Genomic DNA, 26,241 nt, shown 5'->3' with positions numbered 1-26,241 from the left:
GTGAATAGTTTGTCTACACATGTATTTGTACATTATGTGCAGGCCTGGTGCCCATGGGGGGGCAGAAGAGAGCATTGAATCACTTGGAATTTGAGTTACAGAAGGTTGTAACTTCTGTAAGCCATCATGTGGGGGTTGGGAATCGAAATCGGGTTCTCTAAAGGAACAGTCAGTATTCTTTACCTCTGAGTTACCCCTCAAGACCCCAAATAGTCTTTAAGAAATTGAAGATCAAAATATGAATTTAAAGGTGATTTTTTGATAATGAAATTAATAGCCCAGTTATAAAGGGAAAACAGAAGTTGCTACCCATACTGTAAAAGGGAATTAGATAATTTAACTATCCATACTGTAAAATGAAATAGAGATAACTTAACCTGTAAGGCTTAAAGACTTAAAATTCCAAAAAGAAAACTTAATCCCATATAATGTTTAATTGTGGGAGAAGAATTTTCAGATGTTTCTATTTTAGAAAATCTGATACCAATTATAATTTCAGAACAAGTAAAAGTTCTTTCTCATTTTGTAGTAAGGTGTAGTTCTCTCCCTCAGCCTGGCCACTGTGAGTCTGTAGTAAGGTGTAGCTCTCTCCCTCAGCCTGTCCACTGTGAGTCTGTTGGCATATGGATGTCATCCACAGCCAACACATTCTAGCAGAGACAGAGTAAACGATATCAACTTAAGATGACTTATGGACAACTGATTGTAAATTTTGATGAACTTTAGCACATTAAGGAGTGAGAAAGAAGAGGAGAGAAAGGCAGGAAGAGAAGGAGAGTAGGCAGGGGAGAAAGGAGGGAGAGGAGATAGAGAGGAAGGGGGGAAGAAAGAAGAGAAGGGGAGAAAGAAGGGAAGGGAGAGAAAGGAAAGAAGGGGAAGAGGAAAGGAAGAGAGAAAGAGGAGATGAAGAGAGAGGAGTGGGAAACAGAGGAGAGAGATTCTGCTTTAAAATATTATAAGTTGGTCAATCCACCCATCGAAATAGACCACAAAGCAATAATTTTTGCCCTAAATTAAGCCAATAGCTTGATTACAAACGATATCTAGAATAATATAAGTTGTTTGGCAATTTTGAGGAAACATATTAAAGCTCTTAAAGGAGTGATGAGTCACTATTCCTCAAACCTAAAACTATATTTTTCCCCCACTAGATACAATCCATATTTCTTCACGACTCCAAATTTTTCTTTTCAAAATTCTTACCTTTAAACAATATTCATAAATAAGGAATCTCCTATGGCCACTTTAAAAGATTGGAAAGGAAATGTCACCAAATTATGACATATAAGTGTTCTTTTACTAAAGGCTGTGGAATTGTCACAAGACCCTCCTTTCAAGACTTGCCTCCCTCTAGAGAGGTTCACTCTTGAGCATCTTCTCTCTGTATCTTGAAAGTAATCACATTTTTCTACCTGTTTTTCATCTAAGCGTTTATTTTGGTGTTTGGTGAGATCTATAGATGAAGTGTTTCAATCAAGGAAGAAATGTGAGTTTAAATGTTTGGGTTTAAAATTTTGCATTAAGTTTGAGCTCTTGGGTTTAGTGTCCAAGACAGCTGGCTAATTTTTGTATTTCAAACAAATTAATGGGAACTAGCTAATTCTTACAGCTATCTTTACAATATAAAACCTTGTTTATAATCAGTGTCATAAACTGTATCTCAGTTTGTTTGAACTAGATATAAGTGGATCAAATAGTCAGTGACTTGTTAACTAAACCCTTATTCATGTAGCTTAATGTGCTGTCTTTGTATTCACACGAATGAAGAGAAAATAAGCAGAAACTGTCACCTCTACACTTGGTTCTGTCATTTTTATGAAGATCAGTGCCTACTTTAAATGATGCCTTAACTTAATTCTATTTAACTCAACCATTCCTAGAAAGGACAATAAAGATGGAATTTCTCAGACAACCTTGTCGTCTTTTGTCATTTAAAAAACATGATTGTGACTACATCTAATTAACCTGTAAGTTTCTGTTTGTTTATTTTAGAACTATCACTTAATGTGAAAGTCAATCCTTTTCGAGTCAATGGAACACCAGCTTGCACCTATTCTTTCTGAAATACCTCCAACAGGGCCAGTTATCAATGGAGATCCCATGTGCCAGGTAAGAAAAGTTTTCGCTTTTTTAGTTTCTCTATAACTGGTTAAAATGTTATGAAATCTGGCATTGGCTTTTATTGGGTTTTATAGTCTCTTGGAAAGTTTTTGGTTTTGGTTTTGGTTTCGACATTGGTTATTTTCCTTGTAGGCCTTTTGAAAATAAGACATTCAACACTAGCTTACTTACCTATACACCATTTCTTTTTAAATTAATTTAGCTGCTTTTTTTATACTCCTTTGCACAACCTAAAATGTCTACTTTTATGTTGTAAATTTCTACTATTTACAATTTCCTAGGGTATATCTTTTGAAATTGTATATTTAATAAACAATAACATTCCTTCATGCTCATTCAGAAATAAGTTCAATTACATAATATTTGAAAAATATTGTATTTAAATAGCCATGACTTCTATGGGTTGGTTTCTAGAATGAAAGGATATAATTAAAAATTAGTATTTTTAATAGATTCAGGAGAAGGCATAACTCACTATATATAATGTAAAAAAAGATGAACTTTTTGTCTCTTGAAAAAAAAGCAAAGATGATACTTTCTCATAACACAGTCAGAAATGATTGGGATATATGCATGCATGAAAATGTCAAAATGATGCTCAGTTTTATTATTAGTGTATGATAATAAAATGTGTTATTTCTAAAAATGACAAAAGTAAAAATTTTTATAAGCAAAATTACATTTTTTTAGGTGGAGAGTTTTCTTCTGGACCCCAATGCCATGGCAGTGTATTCTAATTATTCACAGATTATGACTCAGCCCAAGATGTATAACAACTGGACTTGTCCCCAATACTGGTCTCAAGTATGTCTGAATTTTACCTTCAAATAAATTGTGTTATCTGTGGTTTCATTTATTTGTTTATAGAGGTTTTAATCTAGGGGTAGATGCAGAGGGGAATGTTGTCTTTCCACCTCAATGCACCTATTTTCTATTACCTTATAAAGTATTACTTGGGTGGGGGAAAAGAGCTGTTCTTACTAAGGGGTATTGAATTTCTGTCCATTGACCCAATTGTACCCTTCTCCTTGGGTATTTTGAAATCCCTATAATTAGGGGACCTGGATGTTATTCAGAAAGGATAATAATGACTTTTTCCATAGATTTACAAGGAAGTATGCTATTAAATAATTATCTATTTCTAGATTGTATTCATTCAAGTTAACCCTGGAGAAATCCTTACCATAAAGGCTGATGACGGGTCCATTCAGAACATTCAAGGTTTGTTAAAGTAGAATTGGATGTGTGCTTTTTTACAGTCAGATCAAGTGAACCTAAATATTGGTGTAAAATTACTAATATTTCAGTGATGCTCTTACTGTTTGAGAGACTGAATATTCTTGAAATATTCTGAATAGGAGCTTAGCACCAATAAAAGAACCAGAACTAATCTTGCTTACCTTCTTGTAGAAATCTTCAAAACTAACTTTTAAAACATGAAAGGAAGTTGATTGAAGAATTGTATTTGAAGGTCAGACATTGTAGATATTAATTTTTACTTAGTTTTACCTCTGACTTCAGTACTTTAATCACTTACATTACAATATGATCTGTGCTAAAACTTTTAATGTAATAGTAAAATCTTTGAAGCAGTTAATATACTACAGGTTAATAAAGAGAACTATATGTCCAGTGAGATGTTTGTATATTTGACAGACTATGAAGGCAATGGAAATAATTGCATATACTTTTAGTGTTTGCATCAAATTATAAGGTCACAAAAAGATATATTAGGCTATATAAGCTATTACGCCATATGAGCTAGTTTTTATATGCTTCTGCATTTACAAATATATCTATATTTTCAAAATTAAATGACATCTGAATTATAGTGGCATATCTTCTTATCAAAGTTAAATTCAAGCTTATTGAATTTAGAAGGCACAGTATACGGATGAATAGAATAAAAGAAATTATTCAAAAGCAAATGTCATTTAATATTCTCTTAATGACCCTTTTAAAAAGATGCAAGCATATATATTTTTGTACTTCATGTATGTACATAATGTATTGTGATTATAGCATCACTGCTGTCTCTTGCTGCCCTCCCTCTGATGGTACACTTCCTTTTCTCATCTAGTCTTGATTCTGCTTTCATGGATGTGGTTTCTTGTTTTTGGTGACCCATTGAGTTTAATTAGGGTTACTTCTATGAGCATGGGAGAAGGGTTTTGTATAGAAGTGTATATCTTAGGATTGGCAATAATACTGCTGAAGAAAATGTCTTTCCCTTCCAATTACAATTAACTGCCAATAATTCTTCAGGGAGGTGTTTGGAGCTTGTGAGCCCTCTCCCCTCTAGAAAGAGTTAGCTACCTATAAATCTTCTAATTTTTTAAACATCCTGTTAAAGGTTAAATCTCTTGTTAATTACCAATCTGTACAATCTAAAGCAACAAAACTAGATATACATTAGATAAATCTGTATTTTATATAAACAATGAGTGGTTAATTGATCAGTTTTAGCCTATAAATCTTCTAATTTTTTAAACATCCTGTTAAAGGTTAAATCTCTTGTTAATTACCAATCTGTACAATCTAAAGCAACAAAACTAGATATACATTAGATAAATCTGTATTTTATATAAACAATGAGTGGTTAATTGATCAGTTTTAGTCTGCTCTACAGATGGAGCCTTCAGGCAGCTCATTTATTCACATTTTTCAACAAATATTTCTTTAATACTTAGTGTGCACTATTATTGCACTGTATATCTAGTACTAATAATGTCCTCTTGATACATATAAAGTATTGTGTATAGTAATTTTACTATAATATTATTTACTATAATATTATACTATAGTATTTTCCTATAATATTTACTATAGTATTTTAATTATACATACACATTTTATTATATATAAAACAAATAATCTCAATTTTAAATAGTCTAATAAAGTTATTGCTTTATATCCATAGACTTATTAACTATTTTCAATTAAGATTAATTTTTGGTATTATGCTAATTGTTTTATATTCTAAGGTGATTTTGATCTATTGCTATGCCAGGAATGACTGTTACAAGCCAGGGACTCAGTAAATATACTTACCAGGCCAGAATATATCCAGAAAATATTGACTAAATCTGCAGAAAGCGAGACACAGTTGAAAGTTTGTGACAGAGAAAATCATCCCCTGAAAGAGAATGGGGTTCTTTATACAGTTAAGGAAAGTTAGTCTTACCACATGTGCCATTTGTGTAGGTCTACATTTGGATACATAATCAAGCACATTGCCATTTTGTTAAATAATAAATAGTATAGTACAAGCTGTTGGAGTTTTGTCATTTGGAATAAGGCACCATGGATCCTTAAGATTTATTAGACTTTAAAACAGGGCATAAGGCATACATCTTTAATCCTAGCACTCAGGAGGCAGAGGCAGGAGGATTTCTGTGAATTTGAGGCTAGACTGGTCTACATGGTTCCAGAACAGCCAGAGTTACATAGAGAGACCCCGTCTCAAAAAAAAGTATTACTAGGCTTTTAATATTTGTATAAGACCCCATAAGGTACTATGGTCAGGCTGCACATAGTGAGGGGCTGATGATTAAAATGTAGTGAGTTTTCTTTTAATTTTGACTTTTTTTGTCTCTAAATTTGTTCCCTGACAAAGTAGTAAGATCAAGTCATTGGCAAGGGGAAAAAAAAATCATCACTTCTGCAGTGCTCAGAAGGATTGTCAAAGGGACCTTATTGATGTTGCTGATATATCATAGCGTTTGAAGATCATGGGCAAAACATAGAAGGTTTAAGAAGCATTTTGGAGGAGAAGAGGGGGAATGACTATCTCAAGAGGTTGAAGGCCCAACTGTAACCTCAACTTGGAGACTATAAAGTCCTTGATAGAAGAAGACAGGCACTGATGGCAATGGTAATGGTAATTGCCCTGTAACAGGGCCATGGGAACTTAATGGCTTTTAATATGAAAAGTATCAGTCATACCAAAAGGTTAAATGAAACACACACACACACACACACACACACACACACACACACACACACACAGAGAGAGAGAGAGAGAGAGAGAGAGAGAGAGAGAGAGAGAGAGAGAGAGAGAGAGAGAAGTTGTGTCAGTGAGAGCCCAGGAGATGAAAGCAAATCAGTCCCATGAGGCCTTCCATAGGAGACATCCCTCAGATGTTCTCTCCTCTTAATTAGATGCCTACTCTCTTTTGGTCTTATAACTACATCTTGTACTATCCCTACTTAATTGACATATACACTACATTTCCAGGGCCAGACAGGTATTCTTGGGACTATTGTAAACAATTCTACTAGTTTATTTTTTAAACTGGCCCTGAGAGATTTGACGGCTACCTAAATATAGTCTAATCCCAAAGACTATTGGCCAACAAGTACGCTGAGCATAAGAAGCCAATGTGAGTACTCTTACTCTGGTACCTGTATCTGTCATAAAGGCTTATCCCACTAAGCAGAGTGTCAGATGAAATGCCCTCTAGGTCAAGAGATTACAAAAGAAGGTACAGGGAGGAGATGCTTGAAAGGAGCAACCTGGATATCAAGAGCATTGGTTCAGGTATCAAATAAATTAGTGAGAACATAACAAGAGACCTTAGTTCTACATAAGAAGGAGACTGCTGAGGAATTAAGCCATGTGGTGATGACTAGAAAGAAAAGTAAGTGGTTAGGACATTTTAATACGAGGACGTTGAAGCATGAAAGAAATTGTGGCAAGCCAAGACCATTCTAAGAAAGGGCTGACACTGAGGGATTTCATGTTGAAGTAATTAGACTGTTATATTTTTCTAATCCTGGTAGAATTGGGGGGAACTGATTGGACCCACTATTGATCATTATCAGAGAGAGGAAATATGAAAGCTTTCTGAGAAGAGGAAGAATCTTGTCAAGAGACAGACTGGAATGATTAAGTGGGATTGGGAGTTTTAATTTAGAAGCATTTAAGAACACATGCCTGTGAGAGTTGTAGGTTGTCTTGGGTTGGGGGTATTTGAGAAAGAAAAGGTATGTTCTTCTTGTCTTTTTGTCCTATTTAACAGGAGAATGAAGTCACATGATGAAATAATGCTCAGAGGAAAGGGCTTTTTCCTGTGGCCCTAACAAAAATGGAAGTCTGGCTTAAAAGGCAATCTGGTGAATAAAAGGGGTGTGGAAGGGACATCTGTGTTTCTATTCAGCCATATGAGTGATGGAAGGTGTCCCACATGACAGGGATTTCATTAGAAGTATCTATGGAGCAAGGCTGTCAGTTGGGTTCATTTAAATGGACTGGCTGGGCCAAACATGATAATCTAGTTAGGAGTTGTGTCAGGAAAAGCCAGAAATCCTTTGCAAGAGTTGAGCTGTTTTATTAGAGGAGATCATGGACATTTTAGAAAAGACAATAAGAGAAAATGGGTGTAGGGTGTAGGGATAAGAATGAGGATAATGAAAAGTTACAATGGTTAAAAGTGTCACCATGGGGTGATTTTAGGGAGGCAGGTAAGAAATATAATAATAATGGTTGTAAAGATTAGAAGAAACCCTCTGTACTATACAGGAATACAGTGAGGAGTAAAGACGGAAGAAGTGAGTCAAAATAAGTGTTTAACTTCAGTCTAAGAATCAGTTAACAAATCTCCCTAAGGACCACAAAATGTCTCTGTAGGAAAAAGTTCTTGCCATGCAAACCGGCAAACCTGAATTTAACCCCCAAAGCCCAAGAGCAAGGGCAGAACTGACTCCTAAAGTTGTTCTCTAGCCTCTTCCCATGCTTGCCTGTACTTGCACATACACATATAATTTATACACATTAAATTCCCGCATGCATACATACACACATGCACATACATAATACATCTCTCTGAAGGAAAATATCTAGTATAAGTTTCCTAAACTGAGTTGAGACTTGTAGAAAGAATATCAAGAGAATATGAAGAAAGAGCTTGTAAAATTATATCACAGAATATTTTTAAAAAGCAAGAAAGAGAACTAGCCACTCAATGGGATCTAGGAGGCTTTAAGAGTCTGTTTCACCTTGAGACTTGCTATAAGAGGAGTCAGATCTCTAAGGGGTTCATAGAAGCAGGCCATTTGAGCTAGGGGTGGGCACAATGTTCACACTGGACAGATGAAGCCATGTAAAATAGGCTTTATAGATTGACTGTTTTGAAACCAATTTGATCCAAACAACTTCAAGAGGTCTTCCAAAATGTGAGGTCTTTAAGATAAGCTCAATATCCTGCATTTGTGAGAAATGATCATCACTTTATAAGAAGAGTACTGGAGACTCAGTGTAATTAGTGAAAATTAGTTTATTTCATGACTTTGTAAATCTGAGCAACAGTCTGGAATGGCAGATTTGCCAATTAAGCACAGAAACAGTCTTTATACCCCTAACACTAGCCTCTTTTTCCCTTTCCTCTTTGGCTGAGTAATCAGGAGGATACAAACTTACACATCATCTAAGTATTGCATTTCCCCTGGCCACTTAGCACTTATCTTTTACTCAACAAAAAACATGCCTGAGTTCATCTCTACACTTTACATTTTCTTTATTTTAAAACTTATCAGGTGTGTGAACTTGTTACATTTCTAGCTTTATGACTTACCTACCATTCTCTACCTTAAACTTGTAGTTTAGGTGTGTGGGGTAGCTTAGCAAGTGTGGGTTAGAGGGCATGGATAGCTAGACTAACAGACTCCAGCAGGGGTCCAGTGTTCTTTGTTTTTCTATATTTCAACCTATGCTGGCTCAAGGTAGTTTGTAAATATACTTCTTCCTTATTTCTTATAGGCTAATATAAGGAGACAATACACTAAAAGTGAGTACAAGTTTAAGCTATACTTACCTTGGTAGTGAGGGATAGTCTTAATCATCTGTCCCAGTGGTATACTGAAATAGGTAATGAGACTCTAGACACACCAGGTCTGCCTCAAGGGAGCACTTTGAAGGAGTTGGGGTGTTGGTGCCATCTAGGGGTACTTGCTGATTCTATCTGATCACCAGATAGGGAATTCTGCTATTATGACGTAAAGAAGCTGAGAGTTTGGGTAGACAGGAATACAAAAGAAAGCATCTTTAAAGTCTAACACTGGGTTCCAGATGATATTAGAGGGTGTCTATTCTATGAGGGTTAAGGATTGGAAACAATGGCATAGATCAGAACCTCATTCATAGTCCTCAAATCTTGAGTTGTTCTGTGGTACAGCCCAAACGGGCATAGCATGGAGAGTTACGGGGGTATAGTAGCCCAGAATTTATCAATGAAAGACTAAGTTTTTCCCTACTTCAGACTTGAAAGGATATTGGTACATTCCAGGAAAGCTGTTAGGATCCTTAAGGGCAACTTTGATAGGAGTAGCTGTTAAGGAATATCCAAAAATGGAGATATCCCATTTAAGGAAGAAATTCTTGTATGATGTATGCATCTACTTTGGAGAATATATGGAGGACCTTTGAGAGCCCAGACAGCAACAGATCACTTCAGGACAGGAGATGCAGTATTAAGAAAGTCATAGAGGCTCTGGAACCTTAAGTGGATCTGAAGTTTAAACATTGATGTCCCTGCCTAGAAGGGGAACAGATCAGCTAGGCTAAACCAGAAAAGAATGAGTGAAAAGTTGTTTGCCTATCATATAGGTTTAAAAGTTTATCAAACAGGCAGAATACCAGGAAGGAGGGCCTGAGACCAAAGCGCCAAAGATAAGTAGGTGGTCAGGAAAGAATCTTTCGCTTTCTTATTGATAACTCTTTTTATCCCTACCAGTTCTGGAACTGCTAAAGACTCATCTACAGAGATGGAGAATATAAAAGTCTGTAGAGTCTTAGGGTCTAAGTTACTATTGCTGTGAGGTGACAAGGCAAGTTATGAAAGAAATTTAATTCACAGCTTGCTTACAGTTTCAAAGAGTGAATCTATGACCATCAGGGCAGGGAGCATAGTAACAAGGAGGCAAGCATAGTAGAGCAGTAGCTGGAAGCTTATATCTTATCCAAGAGTAGGAAGAAGAGAAACTAGACCTGGCTTGAGCTTTTGATATCTCAAAGCCCAACCTGGGAGATATTACTCTTCCAAAAAAGTCACAGCTATTCCAAGGCCACACTTCCTAATCCTTGCTAACAGTCCACCATCTGAGAACCAAGCATTTAAATATATGAGCCTATGGGGCCATTCTTATTCAAACTACCTCAAGGCCTTATAAGTCCTTAGGGAGAGAGGTACCTCTTTCCTTACTGGAAACAAAATGTAAAAAGAAAAGGAAGACAATGAGGCAAACCCACAGTGGTAGAGAGAAATCTTTTTCTAAATAAACATGAGAATGGTTCTCATCAGAGAAAGGAAGAGAGCAAACTTTGTTTACAGGCTAGAATTTTTATTGGAGCTGAAGAAGGAACTGAGGTCAGGTTATGCCAGGTAGTAATCATTTGGAAAGTAGGATGTTCAGGAATGATATTTATGGTGTTTATTTGAGGAAGTTGACTATGGAAAGTTGTAACTGCTGGCTACCGGAAGGCTGTTCGAGCTGGAATGTAACAACCGGAAGAAGGGGCATTCAAGCTGGAATGTGGTTTATAGTGAGGAAGGGAGTGGAGTGGAGTGCCCTTCAAGTCCTATTCTTGATCTCTTGATTTTGGCTCTGTGGCTACAAAAGAAGATGGGATGGCATTGACTGTCTTTGCTCAGAAGGACATGAGGCTTGGAAGTGAAGTAAGGGCCTGCTGGACGAGGATACCTTTGACTAGTTCTTGAGAGGTTGTGCAAGAGTTTGTGACTCGGAAGGTTGCTAGGGAGAGGATCATCTGCACATCCAGGTGTGTCTTGACAGAGGTCAGGATCTGGATTCAGATGAGTAAATCAGAAAAGAAGACTAATATTATAACTTATAGGAAGGTATGAGTATGCACATCTATCCAATTCTTCAAGTAGCACACACACAGGCCTGCCAGCCACAAAAGCAGAAGATTGCAGTGGTGGATGCCAGGCAGGGGAAAGGTCAGAGCAGGATATCTGGAAGTCTCCCTGATTGTCCGTATTTGGTGTTGGAGTGAATATGCCAGAGGAAGATGGAGTGTCCAAAGGCACTTCCAAGGTAAAGGTGTGAAGGTACTGTACTGCAATACAGCGAAATTGTGGGTAAGACTCAAATGGCAGATGGAGATGGAGAGGGACAGAGGAGGACTAGGGGTGGGAAAATAAGGACAGGAAGTAGGGAAGTCTAGATAGTGACCTCTACCCTTGGAGCAGAAGGACCACGATTCAATAACTGATTGCTTAAAGGTTCACAGTTCAGTTAGTCTAAGGGGTCCACCAGACTGAAAAGGAGGTGTGTTGGTGTGATAGATGCGGAAGTTGTAGTTAACGTGCAGTTGCACATACAGGACTGAAGGCTGCCATGAGGTATGGAGGAAGGAAATACAAGGGATGCAAAGAGTGTGTTGGCGGCCAGGCCAAGGGCCTTTTGGTTTGGCCTCCTGAAGAGATGTTGAAAGGGTTGTAGACAGGTAAGAAATCTCTTGAAATTATAGTGGTCTAACTGCAGAAGTCTTTGCTTCAACTCCAGTCATTGCATGCATATAGTTGATTTCCGGTTTTCTAGTAAGTGTGATGCAGTTCCTCTATCAAAGAAACCCAAATGGATATGGTACAGGAAAGCCTGATCTGCTACCAGGGAGAAGTAACCATAGTCCCAACATGAGGAGAGCATGGAAGAGTAATGGGTTTCCATGAGCTAGATGGAGAATAAGACAGTCTGGTTGAGGTATGGAAATAAGGACCCCCTCTGACAGAGAGAGACAGACATAGAGACAGACAGAGAGACAGAAGAGTGTGACAGAGAGAGACAGACAAAGAGTAGTAAGGGGAGGAACAAGTTAGGAAGTGCATCAGAGAACATGCCATCACTCTCCTTGTCCTCTGGGATGCAGCTGACACATTTCAAGCTGGGTCATTTGGTGAGGTACAAGTAGGACTCCTAAAATAGGCTCCTGAATGGGGCCTCCTGAAACAGCTCCTCTGGTTGGGCTGAGGTGTTCTGCCTATGTAGTGGGGTGAGAAGGGATCAAGGAGAGAAGATACATACAGAATAAAGACATAGTGGAACATATCCTAGCCCTAGACTGCTAGGCCAGCCCAGAGTTGAGCCATTCAATTCGCCAGGGTGACAAAGTCTTTGTAGGTGAGATGCCCTTGGCAGTGGATGGTAGCATCTCCTTTGGACAACATACATGCTTCAAAGAGGAGAGGGAAAAGCCTCTCATTGGTGATGGTGGTGGCCATTGGTGTAAGGAAACTGCCGTTATCTAGGAGACAGAGTGAGTGATGCTATAGGTAAGTAGGTAGGTATAGAGTCTGGGTAATTGATCACTGCAGTGTTCCAGGCTGAGGGTAGGACCCTGGCAAGTGTCCTCTGCCTGCTTAAGGAGGAGGAAATTTGCCTCTTCCTCTCAGAGAAGGCAAACAGTTGAGATTCTCATGACATCCCTCATCAATGGGATTCAAATAGTGGGGCATCTTTGAGAGAGCTACCCTCAATGAACCAATCCAGGGTCCCAGGAAAGGGAGTGGAATTGAGCTTGTGGGAAATCTTAATGGAATCATCTACTGTTTCTGAGTAATGGTCACAAGAAGGGAGTTGTCTGTAGCTGGGAGCAGAGCGTCAGGGATATGGGAGGGAAGGGCTGTCCAGAGCCTGCAGGGTAGAAAACTGATATGACAAGACTGGAGGCAACAGATGAAATAGAGGAGAGGACAGGAAAAAACAACGTAGTAGGGATATTTTGAAGGCCGTGACGCACGACAGGAACAGGCTTTGCCTGAAGTAAGAGACATAAGGCGCCAGCTCTGGTAGTTGTCATGAGTTCCTTTAGGCAAAGGCTACAGGCAGGAGGTAATCAGAGCAGTTGGGCTAGAATGTTTAAGGCCTGCTTGCAAGCACTGAAGAGGTAAAGGTAGAAACATTGGAATAGGTTGGGGAACCCAAGAGCTCAAGGTCCAGGAAGAGGCAGCTTCAGGATTGTAAAGGCTTTATGTATTTCTAGTTTGGGAACCAAGTGATCATTGACATCACCATTTAATGTAATATCAAGGGTTCTGTGATAATTTCAATGTTGGGGACACAATTTGCAGTAGGTTATAAGATCCCAAATGAAAGAAGATCCTTCCTGACATTAGAGAAATGGATGGGCTAATGTCCTCCTTCCAGGAGGCAAGAATTGTATGTTTTATGTGGGTCAAGCCCAGATAGATGATCTGGTATTGGATCAACTAATCCTTGTTTCTACACACTTGATACCTATGTGTGGCTAGGAACGTGAAGAATTCAGGAGACAATTAGTTGGCAAGGAAGCATAAGAGCGGGTCTTTTATGTCTTAGATAAGGCAATCTGAGAAGAGTTTGTCCAAAGAATTGAATACTAACAAGACAAGGTAAGGTGTTGGAAGAAATTTGAGTCATGAGTCAGGTAAGATTATAGGACTTAAGACGGAAGGTGAAGAAAGAACCCTTGAAGTCTAAGAATGTGAAGTAGTGACCAGAGTGGGTTGAGAATGGAGGACCTAAGGGTTGAGAACTACTAAATGGAAGAGTTCACAGTTAGAAGGAACCCTTTGGTTTCTAGACTGCATGGATAGGCATATTTTGGATGAATTTCTCAGAAATGGGGCTAACAGAAACAAAGAAATGAAAGATGATGGGGTTGTTACCCATAGCCCCGAGGAGGAGAATAGGTATTGAGCAAAATATATTTAGAAGGGTTACTGCGGGAGCTTTGTGGCAATTGGCGCTATTGGGTGATACTAGACAACTTTGTCTCATATAATGGGGACACCCTAGGAGTCAGAATGAAGGTCAAAGGAATAAATGAGGTTCTTCGTCAGCTGCAGCCTAGCATAAGAGGATAATCTGACAGAATTCAAGCTTTTGAAGTAAGTCCCTCCCTAGTAAGCAAAAGGGACAAGAGGGTAAGAAAAGAAGTCCCTACGGATAGAGTCCTGGAAGGAGAGGGTGAATACGGGTGTGATGTGTGGAATCTTGGGTTTTCCTTTCATGACAGCAAAAGGGAAGGAAATTCCTAAAGTTGTTCCCTGGTAGTTAGTTAGAACAGAATTAGTCAATTGCACCAGTGTCCAAAAGAAAGAGCATGGTCTTGACGTATATGAGCATAATTGTCCTGTGTTCTGTGGGCGCAAAGGATCCTGGGTACCTCCATTCCTCGTTTGATAGCATCAACACATAAGAAAGATGCTTAAGAGAACAGTTGTGAGCATTTTAGGTAGAGGACTCCAGTCTGTAAATGTCCCCCCGGCTTAGACAGTCCATATTCTAGTGCCCCTGGTGACTACAAACTAGGCATAGTTTGGTGGGTGGCCTCAGGTTTAGACAAATCATTGTCCATACAACAAAACTTGGTCCATTTGGACCAGGAGTGTAGTGATAGGATTCATTAGAGCCTCTTGATTTGGTCCTTTAATGGCCAAGACAAGCATGTGACATTTCACCTGTGTAAAATTGTTGTTGTTTTTTTTTTAAGCTTAAGCTGCATCTATTGTATTGCTAAAGATGTTCAAGTTAAATAGGTCCCTCTGTGGGATCTGTGGGCCCTCCTCAAGGCATGGCAATTTTTGTTTTAATGGCTGTGGCTAGTTGAGAGATGAACTAAAAGTGGAAACCAGTCTCTCGGGAAGCTCAGGTTTAAGATTGACAAATTTAGAAAGCCTAGGTTAATCTGATTGAAAGGGGACTGGGTTCTCAATTAGAGCCTGTGTTACTTCCCTAAGCCACAAATGATTTACCTACCACCTTATGGACCTGTTGGGCCATGCCAGCTAAAATGCTGGAGAAAATGTGGTTGAGTCATTGGGGACCAGCAGCTTTAAATCAATTAGTGTTCTGTCTTGGGACAACCATGGCTATCATTCAAGTGATCATCAGGTGCCTGATGAACAAGACTGTCATCATGGTCCTCAGCCACCCTCCAGAAATGCTCCTTTTTATTCAGAGTTAAAGAGGAATAAAAGATAATTCAGTCATCCAGTGATGTCAGGCCAAACAGCTGAGTGGTGTGGATAAACTGTCTATAGTCTGGTCAGTAGGATCCACAGAAAGGAAAAACTACATAGACCATATTCAGACCAAATGGGACTTGGAAAAGGAAACTGGTCCACAGAGTCTGGTGACCTCATTTGTGAGGAGAATGGTCCTTGACAAAATGAAACGGAGAGATCACAGGGTAGCAGTCATGTAACCGATGAAGTGTGAATGATGATGGGCTGGGTTATAGGGCTATGGAAGCAAGAGAAAACTGGGGGTGTGAGGAGAGTAAAAGGAGTGGAGGGTCAGGGAGCTGGAACAGAGGAGACAGACAGTGCCTGTTTTCGGGTGGCAGGCTCTCCTCAGAAGGAGAGCAAGCAAACTTCCTGAGGTGAGGGAAGAATCCCTTATAGAAATAAGGCTTAGGCTTAGAAAGAGGTTACTGGTGGTGGGTCTTGGGATTGTTTGAAATGATCAGAATGGCCTTACGGGTTAGATGGCATAGCATTACTGGTTAAAGTAGGATTACTGCAATAGTATATTCAGATAAGGTCTGGCTACAGGAAATTGAAACTCTTTCATGAAATGGAATGCCCTTCAAAGCAACATGATCATGAATCTCGTCAGTCAATTCAAACTCATGCTTCAGTAGGAAGACAGGGCAAGCAAGACTCTAAATGGTATTTCCTGCCAGGGAGTGGGGATGAACCTCAGAAGAAAGGGTCTGAAGGACAAGGGAGCTTTAAGGTGTTGTTGTGAGTTCACTTCACTAGGAGAAACTACAGTAATCATGTGAGGTAAAAGTTCTGAAGTGGGTAATCAGCAAGAGAAGCAGGGGAGTATTAAGATGAGCAAGATTAAAGGGGCAGCTAAGGAAAACAGCTAGGAAAATGAAGATACCAACCATGAGCTGGAGTCCTGCAGAACAGCAGTGGTCTCTATCCCCTAGCCTTTATAATCCATCTCTACTAGAGCTAACTTACTGATGAAGTAGCCCTGATCATTCATGAGTGTACCTTTATGCCTGTAGGTGGCCTCGAGGAGACAAAGATGCTGAATGACAGACTGCACTAGAAAACAGATCTGGTTTTAGATGGCCAGGAGATGATGTGCAACGTCACATCCCAGGGAACAAGTATTGAGACATTCTAATACTTGTTTGGAAGTCCTGTGACCACATTTCTCAGACCCCCAAGATTGGTAGGAGGAAGATCACCTTCATAGGGCAGTGAGTCCTGACAGGAGGCAAGATCTGGATTGGGATTCGTGTGTCATAAGGGAAGAGTTGGATTGTGGGTTAGAGGAAGGTAAGAGGACACTCTTATCTGATAAAAGGAAGAGACGTGTATGCCTGGGAGGTGCAAATCCAGAACGTTCCAGTGCTGTATGACAGGCAGCTAGGTAGAAAGGTTAAAACAGGATATCTGAAATAGCTTCCTATGTGTCTTAATTTGGTCCTAAGAATGAGTATGCCAAAGGAAGGTGGAGTGGAAAAGGCTGGGGATGTGACAGGCTACATAGGGTGGCATGACAATCTGAAGGGGATACCTCTAAGATTGAGTTGAAAATAGTTGTTCTTAGAAACAGGAATTCAGAGAAATCATGAGTATGAATTGAATAGCAGGGGGAGATGTATGTGGGGGAGGAGGGAATAGCAGAGGACTAGAGGGGGGATCAGAAAACCAATCAGTTCCCGGGCAGTCAGTGGATCTGGGTATTAATTTCTAACTGGCTAGTGTGGGTGGTTCAGTTGGTCTATGGAGTTCTTAAGATTGAGCAAGGAGAGGCATGTTATAGTGAGTTGGGGCAAGAGTGGTTAAAGTAAGGTGGCAAAGAGCAGATTGCAAGCTGCCAGAAGTTGCATAGGGGCCTTGGTAGGCCAGGCAAAGGCCTTTTTATTATAGCGAGTGATGAGACGCTAAGGAGGTTATAGGTAGGTATGTGATCTGGGGAAATAATTATGATGGCCAAATAGAAGAAACCTTAGCCCCCATTCTAGCCATCTAGTGGTGTCCTGTCAGGCAGGGTGGAGTCCCACTGTTGAGGCAGTCCAGGCAGCAGTGGACATCAGGAAAGCCTTGTTAGTTATGTGAGGCAAATGAAGTCAGACCCAACAGGAGGAGTGGATGGAATCATTAAAGCTCTTCATGAGATTGGTAGTGAGGGAGGCAGTCTGGTTTAGATATCAGGTAAGGACCCGGAACCCATCTGAGAAAGAGGAATGAAGAAAGAGTGGAGACAGTAGTAGGTGGTTAACTAGGGGGAATGCATTTGTCCATATTCTCTAGGATGCAGTCAGGGCACACCAAGGTAGGGACAGTATTTAGTAAGTAGTGTGTTCAGGTTCCCAGGGTCAGAAGGAGCCTCTTTATGGAAGAGAAGTAGGAGTGCCAGTAGGAACAGTCTTGAAGTTTGTAAATGGGAGGATCCTTCTGTTAGAATGAGCTTGTGTGGGCCCTCCCTTGTGGGCTTTAGAGGGTTTATTGAAGTGAGAATCAAAAACATCATCTCAAGGCAGGAGAAGCAAGGAGTAGTCTCTTGGAGAAGGGATAGAGGTGGGATCGCAGAAATTAGCAAAGGTCTGTAGAGGATCTGAAATAGCTAAAAGAGAAAATTACTGGATGAAGCAGGATGGTTCTTGATGGGGTCCAATTGAAAGGTGAGCAAAAGTGGGTGCTAATAAATTAACTCAGAAGGGCAGACAATGAGAAGGTTATAAGGACCCTCAAGAAGTTTGAGGAATGCAAGGATCAAGAAAGAAATCCAATCCATATGTACCTGGAAGGAGGAGCAGGCTAGATGGTTTTAAAGATTCCATTCACTCTCTACTTTCCCAGAGGACTGTGTATGACAAGAAATGTAGAAACTTCTGGAAATATTTAGCCTCTACCAATCCACTGAGTTATTTGATAAACAAATTCAGAGCCATTGTCAAATTGCATGAGTGGCATGAGAAATGATTTGTCTCAGTAGCCTTGAGGCCACAAGGGAGACATATTGGTTAGAAGTGGGGAAAGCCAACACCCATCCTTTGAAAGTGTCAACTAGGGGTTGGGGATTTTGCTCAGTGGTAGAGTGCTTGCCTAGCAAGCGCGAGACCCTGGATTCGGTCCCCAGTTCCGGAAAAAAAAAGAGAAAGTGTCAACTACACCTACTAGCAGGAAGTATTTGGTGCATCTTATGGGAGGAAGGCATGAATTACACAGTAAGTGGATCAGTCAGGAAACGCGGGTGCCTAATACTGGCTGGCGCAGAGACCCTTTGATTGGTGATACATTGTTGACAGAGATCCTGTAATCATTCGTTCATAAGAGAGCTGAGATGAGGGTGTGTACTAAGAACATTTCAGAGGGGAAAGTGGTTGGCTTGGAAAGGAGGAATGGCGCTCTTGAAGGAAGGAAAAGCTTTGCAGGTGAGGAAGAAACTACTATGTTGTTAAGATACCAGTAGTGTTCTCAGAGGTTGGCTTTGCTGGATCTGAAGTGTTCTGGTGGTATGAGAAGATAAATTTGAAATGGAGAGAAGCTAAATAAAACAGTCAGAGGGGCACATCGTGGCTCATTGCCAGCTAGCAGGGCCAGGGATTAGGCAATCATGTTCCCAAAGTGGAACCTTCTGGAAATGGGACTGCCTGAAGGAGACATGGGAGACATTTCCAGTTAATAACAAGGTACCCTTTGACATGAGGAAACACTACTTCCTCAAAGTGTGGGAGTTTGAATGAATGATGTCTTAGGAATGTTGAAAGTGAGCATAGATGCTAACTGTGGTATTTCTAGCTAGGTGTAGTACCCCATTGAGGAATGGGCTCTTCCTGCTACAATCAAAGTCATCTGAAAAGGGAGGGGCCTTGCCTCTGCCACCCACTGGGGGAAGCAGTCAAAATCATCATGGCAGTACTCTAACATGGTCATCATAGCCAGCTGGATGTGGGGCTTCCTGGAGAAAACTACCATCACTGAACCTATACAGAGGTCCAGGAATCTGAATGGTTAGAGTTGAGTAGATTCCAGAGATGAAGAGAAACTGCACATTGGAGAAGGGAAGTATTACAAGACTGGGAACAAAAGGTGGAAGTGGAGGAGAGTGCAGAGGGGCTGATCATGTTGCACAGTGGTGGAGGACAAAGCAGAGGTTGAAGGAATTAACTGTAAGTGGTGTGGGAATGAGCAAAATGGCAAGTTTCTAGAACTTGAAACATGAGGGGCCAGCTCTGCTATAGAGTTCAATTTGTTTAGTGTAATAGACATTAGGTCAGAGTTAGTCTTCTACAGGTTGGACTAGAAGAACTACAAACGTAAAGAAGGAGAATGGTCAGGAAGCGTTGGAGCAGCCCATGGGCATGAGTTTCTGAGGGTCTGCCTCAGGGATATAAAACCGTACTGTTTGTCTGGACTGCAAACCACATGACTATGATGTGTGTGATAAGAAAGTTGGGAGACAGTAGCAAGGGTGGAGACCTACAGTAGTAGTAAAAATAAATGAATGGGGTGTCTCTGTCATCGCAGTTAGGTCTACTACAGGAATAGTATATCTGGAGAAGCATGTTGTGGGGAGAGGGATTTTTGGAAGGAGGAAGAGGCAGAGGCAGAGGGAAAGAGAGGAAAGAATAAAGAAAAGTCCCTGACTGCCACTAAAGAACATCCCAGAAATGATAGGAGCTGGTTCTGAATCCCCGCTGAGAACCTGCAAGGTAAGTTGCTGGGAGAAGTTATAGTCAGGGTCAGTCCCAGTGAAAGCAGAAAGAGTTCAAGAGTTGGCTGGAGGAAAAGGCAACTTTGAGCTCCAAGATGGGAAATGAAGATGATGTCTGTCTCAGATGGGGAATCTGGGAGATGGGTCTGGATGCTAGAGAGTTGGGGGCTGCATGGGTGCACGGAAAATCTTCCTGTCTAAGGTCTAGAAAAGGGTAGGAGGGGCAGTGGGCTTTTGAATAGTAAGGGTAGCCATGTTGTCAGTAGTCGCAGAGTTTGTGGACATTGGGATATTCATAAGGAGGTGAGAGGTGATGTGCTTGAGTTCCTCCAGTCCAGCAAAGGAAAATAGTTGCTGCAGAACTGAGATATATCAAGGATATCCATGGGAAAATGAGCACCAATTAATGATGTTGGGCATTTGTTGGGAAGCTTGTGTCCTATAAAATGGGGATGACTTTAGACAGGAACCATATTGAGGAATGAGTGCAGGAGTCACCTTCATGTGCCAATACAACAGGAGAATTAGTTAAAAACAATTTCACTGCTAACAGATCCTATTTAAGTGTATGGAGCAAGTTTCTTCCTAGTAAAGGAAATGGACACTGGGGTATGATGAGGAATGAGTGCAAGAGACATGTGTCCTAGAAGGCACAAGCGAATGGGGGAATGGTATGTGGAGTTGGTTATGGTATATGGTATGTGGGGTTGGTTAGTCGTTAATGCCAGTAACAGGAAGTGGGCTCTTAGGAAGCGGTACAGAAGACATGGGCAACAAGAGTACTCCGTATTTTCTCAGGCTCACTGGGCAACTCACCAGGCTCAACAGCAGCAGGACAGGCATCAGGTGGGAGATGGGGAGGATGGGGAGTCAATACCAGCTCCAAAGGTGGAATCCCCAAAGGATAAAGTAGTGGTCTCTAAAGGACACAATATATGGGTAGGAGAACAGGGCTGACTCAGGAAAAACCAACATGGGGCAGAAGTCTTGTAAAGGGGGAGCTTCCTACCACTTTCTAGTTCCGATTCTAAAGTGATCAAGGCCCTGATAATTTTCCAAGTCTCGTATGCCGTTCAGACCACAGAGAGATGTTGAATTTATCTTGACACTGGGTCATTTACTAGGTCAGATTTCACTCCTAAGAACCAATTTAGAGACATGAGAAAAAGGGCACCTCAAAAGAAATGAAGGTATTGAGGGGAAATTTGGAAACCCATGGTGCTTAAGAGACCCCAAGATGCTCTGAAAACCCTTGACCATGCATCCCTCTCAGGATGCCAGTCAACTCTGGGACATTTCCTAGAGAGGTCAGAAAAGGAAATGGTAGGCATTCCAATAACAAGTCCTTATCCTCTCAATAAAGAAAGTCCCCAAGGGACAGACTTCCTAGTCTCCTTGGGATTGAAGCACTGAACGCTTCCAAGGACAGAACAAGAAGATGTCACAATGCCAGACATACCACAGTGGGGAATATGGGAGGAAATGATGGAGAGAGGTGAAGGAGAGGAGAAGGAACAGAGGAAATGAGAGGAGAAACACGGAAGACAGACACAAGACAAGAGGGAGAGGAAAGGGAGAAGAGAGAGATGAGAGAGAAAAAGAGAAAGAGGGATCCAGCCCAAGGAGTTGACTAGTGGTTAGAGTGTTTGGAGAGGGACTTCATTGTGCAGAGGGTTTGGGGTGTCCTGACCAGGATTCCATACTTCGACAAAGTGTTCAGTCATCTTCATGCAAACACAGAGCAAGGCTGAAAGAAAGAAGGACTGGAAGAAAACAGGGAGAGAGAGCCAATGACTTCTCAGAAAGAGCACAGGATAACCTACCACAGTCAGCAGCTTCCTGGTTGCAAGAAGACCCTGACACTCAGGAAGCAGATCCACAGAGGTGGGGACAGGTTAATTTTGAAGTAAACCTAAGGGGGCCTCTCATCACAGAAGGTGAGAGAACAAATGTCTCTCACAGGCTATGGTTTTATCAAAGATGGGGAAGAGGCTGAGGTCATGTTGGACAAGTAAACATCGTGGTCACACAGAGATGCACAGGAATAATGTTAGTGTTCTAAACTTTGGGAAGTTGACTATGGGAAATTGAAACTGTACTCCACAGGAAGGGGGGACTATTCAAACTGGAGTTTATTGACAGGAGGAGACGGGGTTTAATGAAGGCTGCCACTGAGTCATGTTCTAGTTCTCTCCCAAATCATGGGCAGTTGTCCTAATGCAGGTTTGCTCTGAAGAAGAGTTTGTGTGGAGGTTGCTGTTCCCTCACATGACAGACAGCTACTTTCTTGCATGCAATTGCTCTGTACTTTGTTGATGGACATGTCCCAAGGGACGTGTATAGCTTAGTAACTTTTAGAACTCAGGGTTTAAAAATCCTAGCTAACAACACCAATAACAGGAAAGACTGTTTTGGCCCTTAAATAAGCTGGTTCTTGTGAATAAGCAGAGTGACCACTAGATAGAGCTCTAGGGCTTCCTGAGATGACCAGGAATAGACAATTTGTCACGCATGTACTGACCTTGCTCTGTCTCTCTTTAATCTTCTAATATTCAACCTTAGCTTTAAACATCTCCTTGTGGCTTTAAAGACCCTGAGGGCCTTGTCTAATAAACTGAAGGAAGGCTGTACAATTCCTTTAAGCTTATCTACTATCTTGAAACATTTGACTTGTAAAATGTGCAGCCAAGCTTTCTGATGTGCAGTCACATAGGTGTACTTCTACATGGTTTCAACTGGCCTAGTTTGAAAGTAAGCAGGGTTCTTGAGAGCATGCCTGTATTATCTCACACAAAGGGTTATAGTTATTAACTTTGATAATGACCCTTTTCAAAATTCATAGACAACATAACATAGATAACATAGATAACATAGTCTTGGCATATCCTTCCCCATCAATTTCTACTTCAGTGTCCTGCTGGGGCCAGAGGAGATGCATCACAGAGCAGGCACTACAGTCTAGCCTGGCCTAACTAACCATAGACGAGCAGAGCCTTGGGAACCCACAAATGAAGACTTCTCAAGGGTACCACCTACAACTAAAGTTTAGAGGTCATGGAATAGTATAGAAGAATCTATTAAAGCACAAAAGACATCTCTCTCTAACTGAACATCATGTGACCGAGTCACGGAGACTTGGATATAACAGACCTCAAAGCCTTTTCATAAATTACAACTAGATAGATCTAACTGTAAGTAGCAGTTATACCTTAACATGGCATGAAGGGGCAGACATCCACGATCTGAGTGTGTATAAACCCCAAACTTTGTTACAACTGAAAATAAGGATTGTTTTTCTATTACTAGTGACGGTCAAATTTAGACCAGACCCATTTCATGGGTGTGACATGAGCTGCAATGTTCACCCAGAAGGTATTTCTCAAGGCCAGTAGACTTCCCCAGTGCAGTCATAGGTGAGGTTCAATTTCAGCACGCTGTCCAGTCTGAGGCATGTCTCAGTTAGGGCATCCTCTGAGAACAGAAACACTGCCAGCATTCAGAGGTGAAACGATTTTATGACAGAACCATATGCATCTCTTTAGTCAGGCTAGACAAACCTTGAAAGGAAATAGCACATAGTTGTGAGGCACTATATGGGAGCCAAGAATCGAACCCAGGTCCTCTGGAAGATCAGCCAGTGCTCTCAAACACTGACCCATCTTTCTAGGCACCCGCTTCCCTTTTTAAATTATTTCTCTTATTTTGAGATTACAATAGAATTGTATAATTTCCCATATACATGTATGTGTTAAACTTTAATAGTATGGGAAGAAGACCTAATATAAAATTTCATTTCATTTTTATCAGGCAATATAACTGCAAGAAATGATTTTATGACACAAAGCAAAACTTTAGGCAACATAAGCATGCTAATGAGAGAATACCACCAGAAAGCTGCAGTGAACTTGCCAGTAGCTTTTATAATATACATTTTGCCCAGTACTCATTGGATCCCCTGATTATATTCCATTGCTTGACATGAATTTTTGGTGATTACATCTACACTTGGGCAATAGGCTTTGTGTATATGCAGCAATATTCTTTCAAAATGGCTATTTTAAAGCTCAATGCTAGTTAACTGGAATTCTGTATTGGACTTTGTTTAAATTCATTAATAATTCTCTTAGGACCTGCAGATGTACCTCTGATAGCACCATCTGGTAATCTGCCACCAATATACCTTCCCCCTGGTTACATATCTCAGGTATGGAAATGTTATTTTTCTTTTGTGGTTAGCTCTTTATTATCATTTAAACTTTACTGTGTCACTGTATACTAGATTTTCTGAAATATGTGTTTACTTACTTTACTGTTATCATTTCTTTAAATTTGGCTTTTAATTAAACCTTTAACTGAAATTATTTCAAGTGATTTTTCCCCAACCTCCCTTTGATTGCCCCATACATGATTCCTAACTGTTTAGCAAATTTAGATCACTTAATATTTACTTATCTTCCATTGCTTTGTAGAGTGTGTTAATCCGCCTTAAGAAATATCATAACACAGACAGCAATGGCTTCTGATAATGTATAGTCTTTAGTCCTTAAAGTAATTACAATTTTCAACCCAGTAGTATTTTATTATTAAAGGTCGAAGAAAACTTATTTTAAAAATCCTCACATATTTGTTGTGCTCATAAAATGGGGAGGCAGATAATCCCCCATTATGATTAAGAAAATATCCAATGGCTGTGGAACTACAATATTTGGGAAGACGTCTTGTTATTCTTCCTCCTAGCCTTTGTGTTCATGGTTTGGGAGTTTTGTATATTGCATAATGCTGCAGTTGTGAGTCTTGTGAGAAAATATCTAGTGAAAGTTTGTGCACACATGCCTGCAGTCAGCAATTCACTTCAAAGAATTTATCATACATTTTTATAACATTATAATGATACATTACTATCGCATATACATATTGTTAGTATAGCATATACATAATTTTTGCAATGTTATTTACAATTACAGAAAAGTTTGAAAACAAATCTGAAGCCTATAAATGAGTTTCTGTATGATATATGAAGACAATGGAGTACTAGAAATCTAGGCCAAAAAAATTGAAAGAAAGAGGCTGTGTAGTGGTGTCACTCACTTTTAATGCCAGCACTAGACAGCCTGGTCTGCAGTGAGTTCAAGTCAGCTAGAGTTACATAGTGAGACCCTGTCTGAAAACATGGGCAAGGACAGATCATAACCAAATGGAAACGTTTTCAAAAGTATATTACTAAGTAAAATTGAAAGTACAGATTGGTAGAAATAAAACTATTGTAATATAAAAATACGGAAAAGACGAAATTATAGAAATGTTCATAATTAATTAACAGTACTTTCCAGGTGGGAAGCCTTGAGGAAGTATTGATTAGAAAGAATACTTTTAAATTATATGTTACACTTTAAGGTTTTGAAATGTGTCAGAAATTACCTCATTTTTTTATTAACTTGAGTATTTCTTATTTACATTTCGAATGTTAAAAGCTAGCTACAGCCAGACATGCTGATGTACACCGATTAATCCCAGTACTCAGGAGGCCAATCGGTTAGTCTGAAGTCAGCCTGGTAGACAGAGCTCTAGAGACCATACTAAGATAAAATCAAGTTACCTGGGGGTGGACAGAGAATGATCATACCTTCTTGATGATTGGTCCATGATACTTTAGATTTCTAAATTAACTGCATGTGATATAAATCCAAGACAGTAATTTCTATGGATGTTAATATGTACATATGATTCTGTCTTCTGTTTTAGGTTGTGGAAGAAAATGGAATTCAAAAAATTATCATTGTACCTCAGACACTTGACTATCACATGCCCGTGACTGGGCCTGTGCAACACCCCTTTGTAGCAGCACCATTGCTCACATACCCACAGACCCCTCAACTGCTGTATTCTCCAGTTCAAGGGGAATTCCCAATATCTTCTTACATCCAAGAACCACAGCAGATCCCGTCACTTCCACTTCCACCACCACTGCCACTGCTACCACCAGCAGCAGCATTTATATTCCAGGAACATCTTGGTAGTATATACTTTTCTTCTATTGGGATAGCATTTTTATTTCTCTGAAGTGTTTCCCGGAATGTATGTCTGTACACCATGTGTGGAGGGCCTGTGGGGACCAGAAAGAAAGAGGGCATCAGATCCTCTGGAAATGAAATTACCTAATAGTTCTTAGCTGCCACGTGGATGCTGGAAATTGAACCCACTGAGCCATCTCTCCAGACCCAGCATATATTTTTGTAAATGATAAGCATTGCCCTAGATTTGAGACAAAAATATAGATATGGCATGAAAGTAGGCATGAGCCTATCTGAGAACTGAGAAAATGATCATTTACTAGAATATTTGCCTAGAATACAGAAAGTCCTGAGTTTCGTTACCAAATAAAACCAGGTATGATGGTATATAATTATGTTTTTTAAAATTTTTTATTAGATA

General features: G+C 40.1%; 1 protein-coding gene across 2 annotated transcripts in view; it reads left to right on the top strand.

The window, feature by feature from the left end:
* The first annotated feature begins 1,341 nt into the window (after positions 1-1,341).
* The window catches only part of Fndc3c1 (fibronectin type III domain containing 3C1), a 57,650-nt gene continuing 32,750 nt past the window's right edge, over positions 1,342-26,241 (top strand). Inside the window, exons 1-6 of one of the 2 annotated variants that reach the window (XM_087599915.1) lie at positions 1,342-1,486; positions 1,993-2,109; positions 2,812-2,925; positions 3,267-3,342; positions 23,937-24,013; positions 25,552-25,822. In XM_087599915.1, coding sequence (XP_087456041.1) covers positions 2,032-2,109; positions 2,812-2,925; positions 3,267-3,342; positions 23,937-24,013; positions 25,552-25,822 — 616 coding nt within the window. In that variant the 5' untranslated portion in view covers positions 1,342-1,486; positions 1,993-2,031. Of the gene's footprint in view, positions 1,487-1,992; positions 2,110-2,811; positions 2,926-3,266; positions 3,343-23,936; positions 24,014-25,551; positions 25,823-26,241 lie in introns of those variants that run through there. The other variant, NM_001191722.1, reaches the window with a different exon arrangement.

Source organism: Rattus norvegicus, chromosome X, assembly GCF_021556685.1.
Source record: "Rattus norvegicus strain SHRSP/BbbUtx chromosome X, alternate assembly SHRSP_T2T, whole genome shotgun sequence".
Lineage (NCBI taxonomy): Eukaryota > Metazoa > Chordata > Mammalia > Rodentia > Muridae > Rattus > Rattus norvegicus.
Note: the sequence above shows the minus strand (reverse complement) of the source record. Positions and strands in the feature narration are given on the sequence as shown.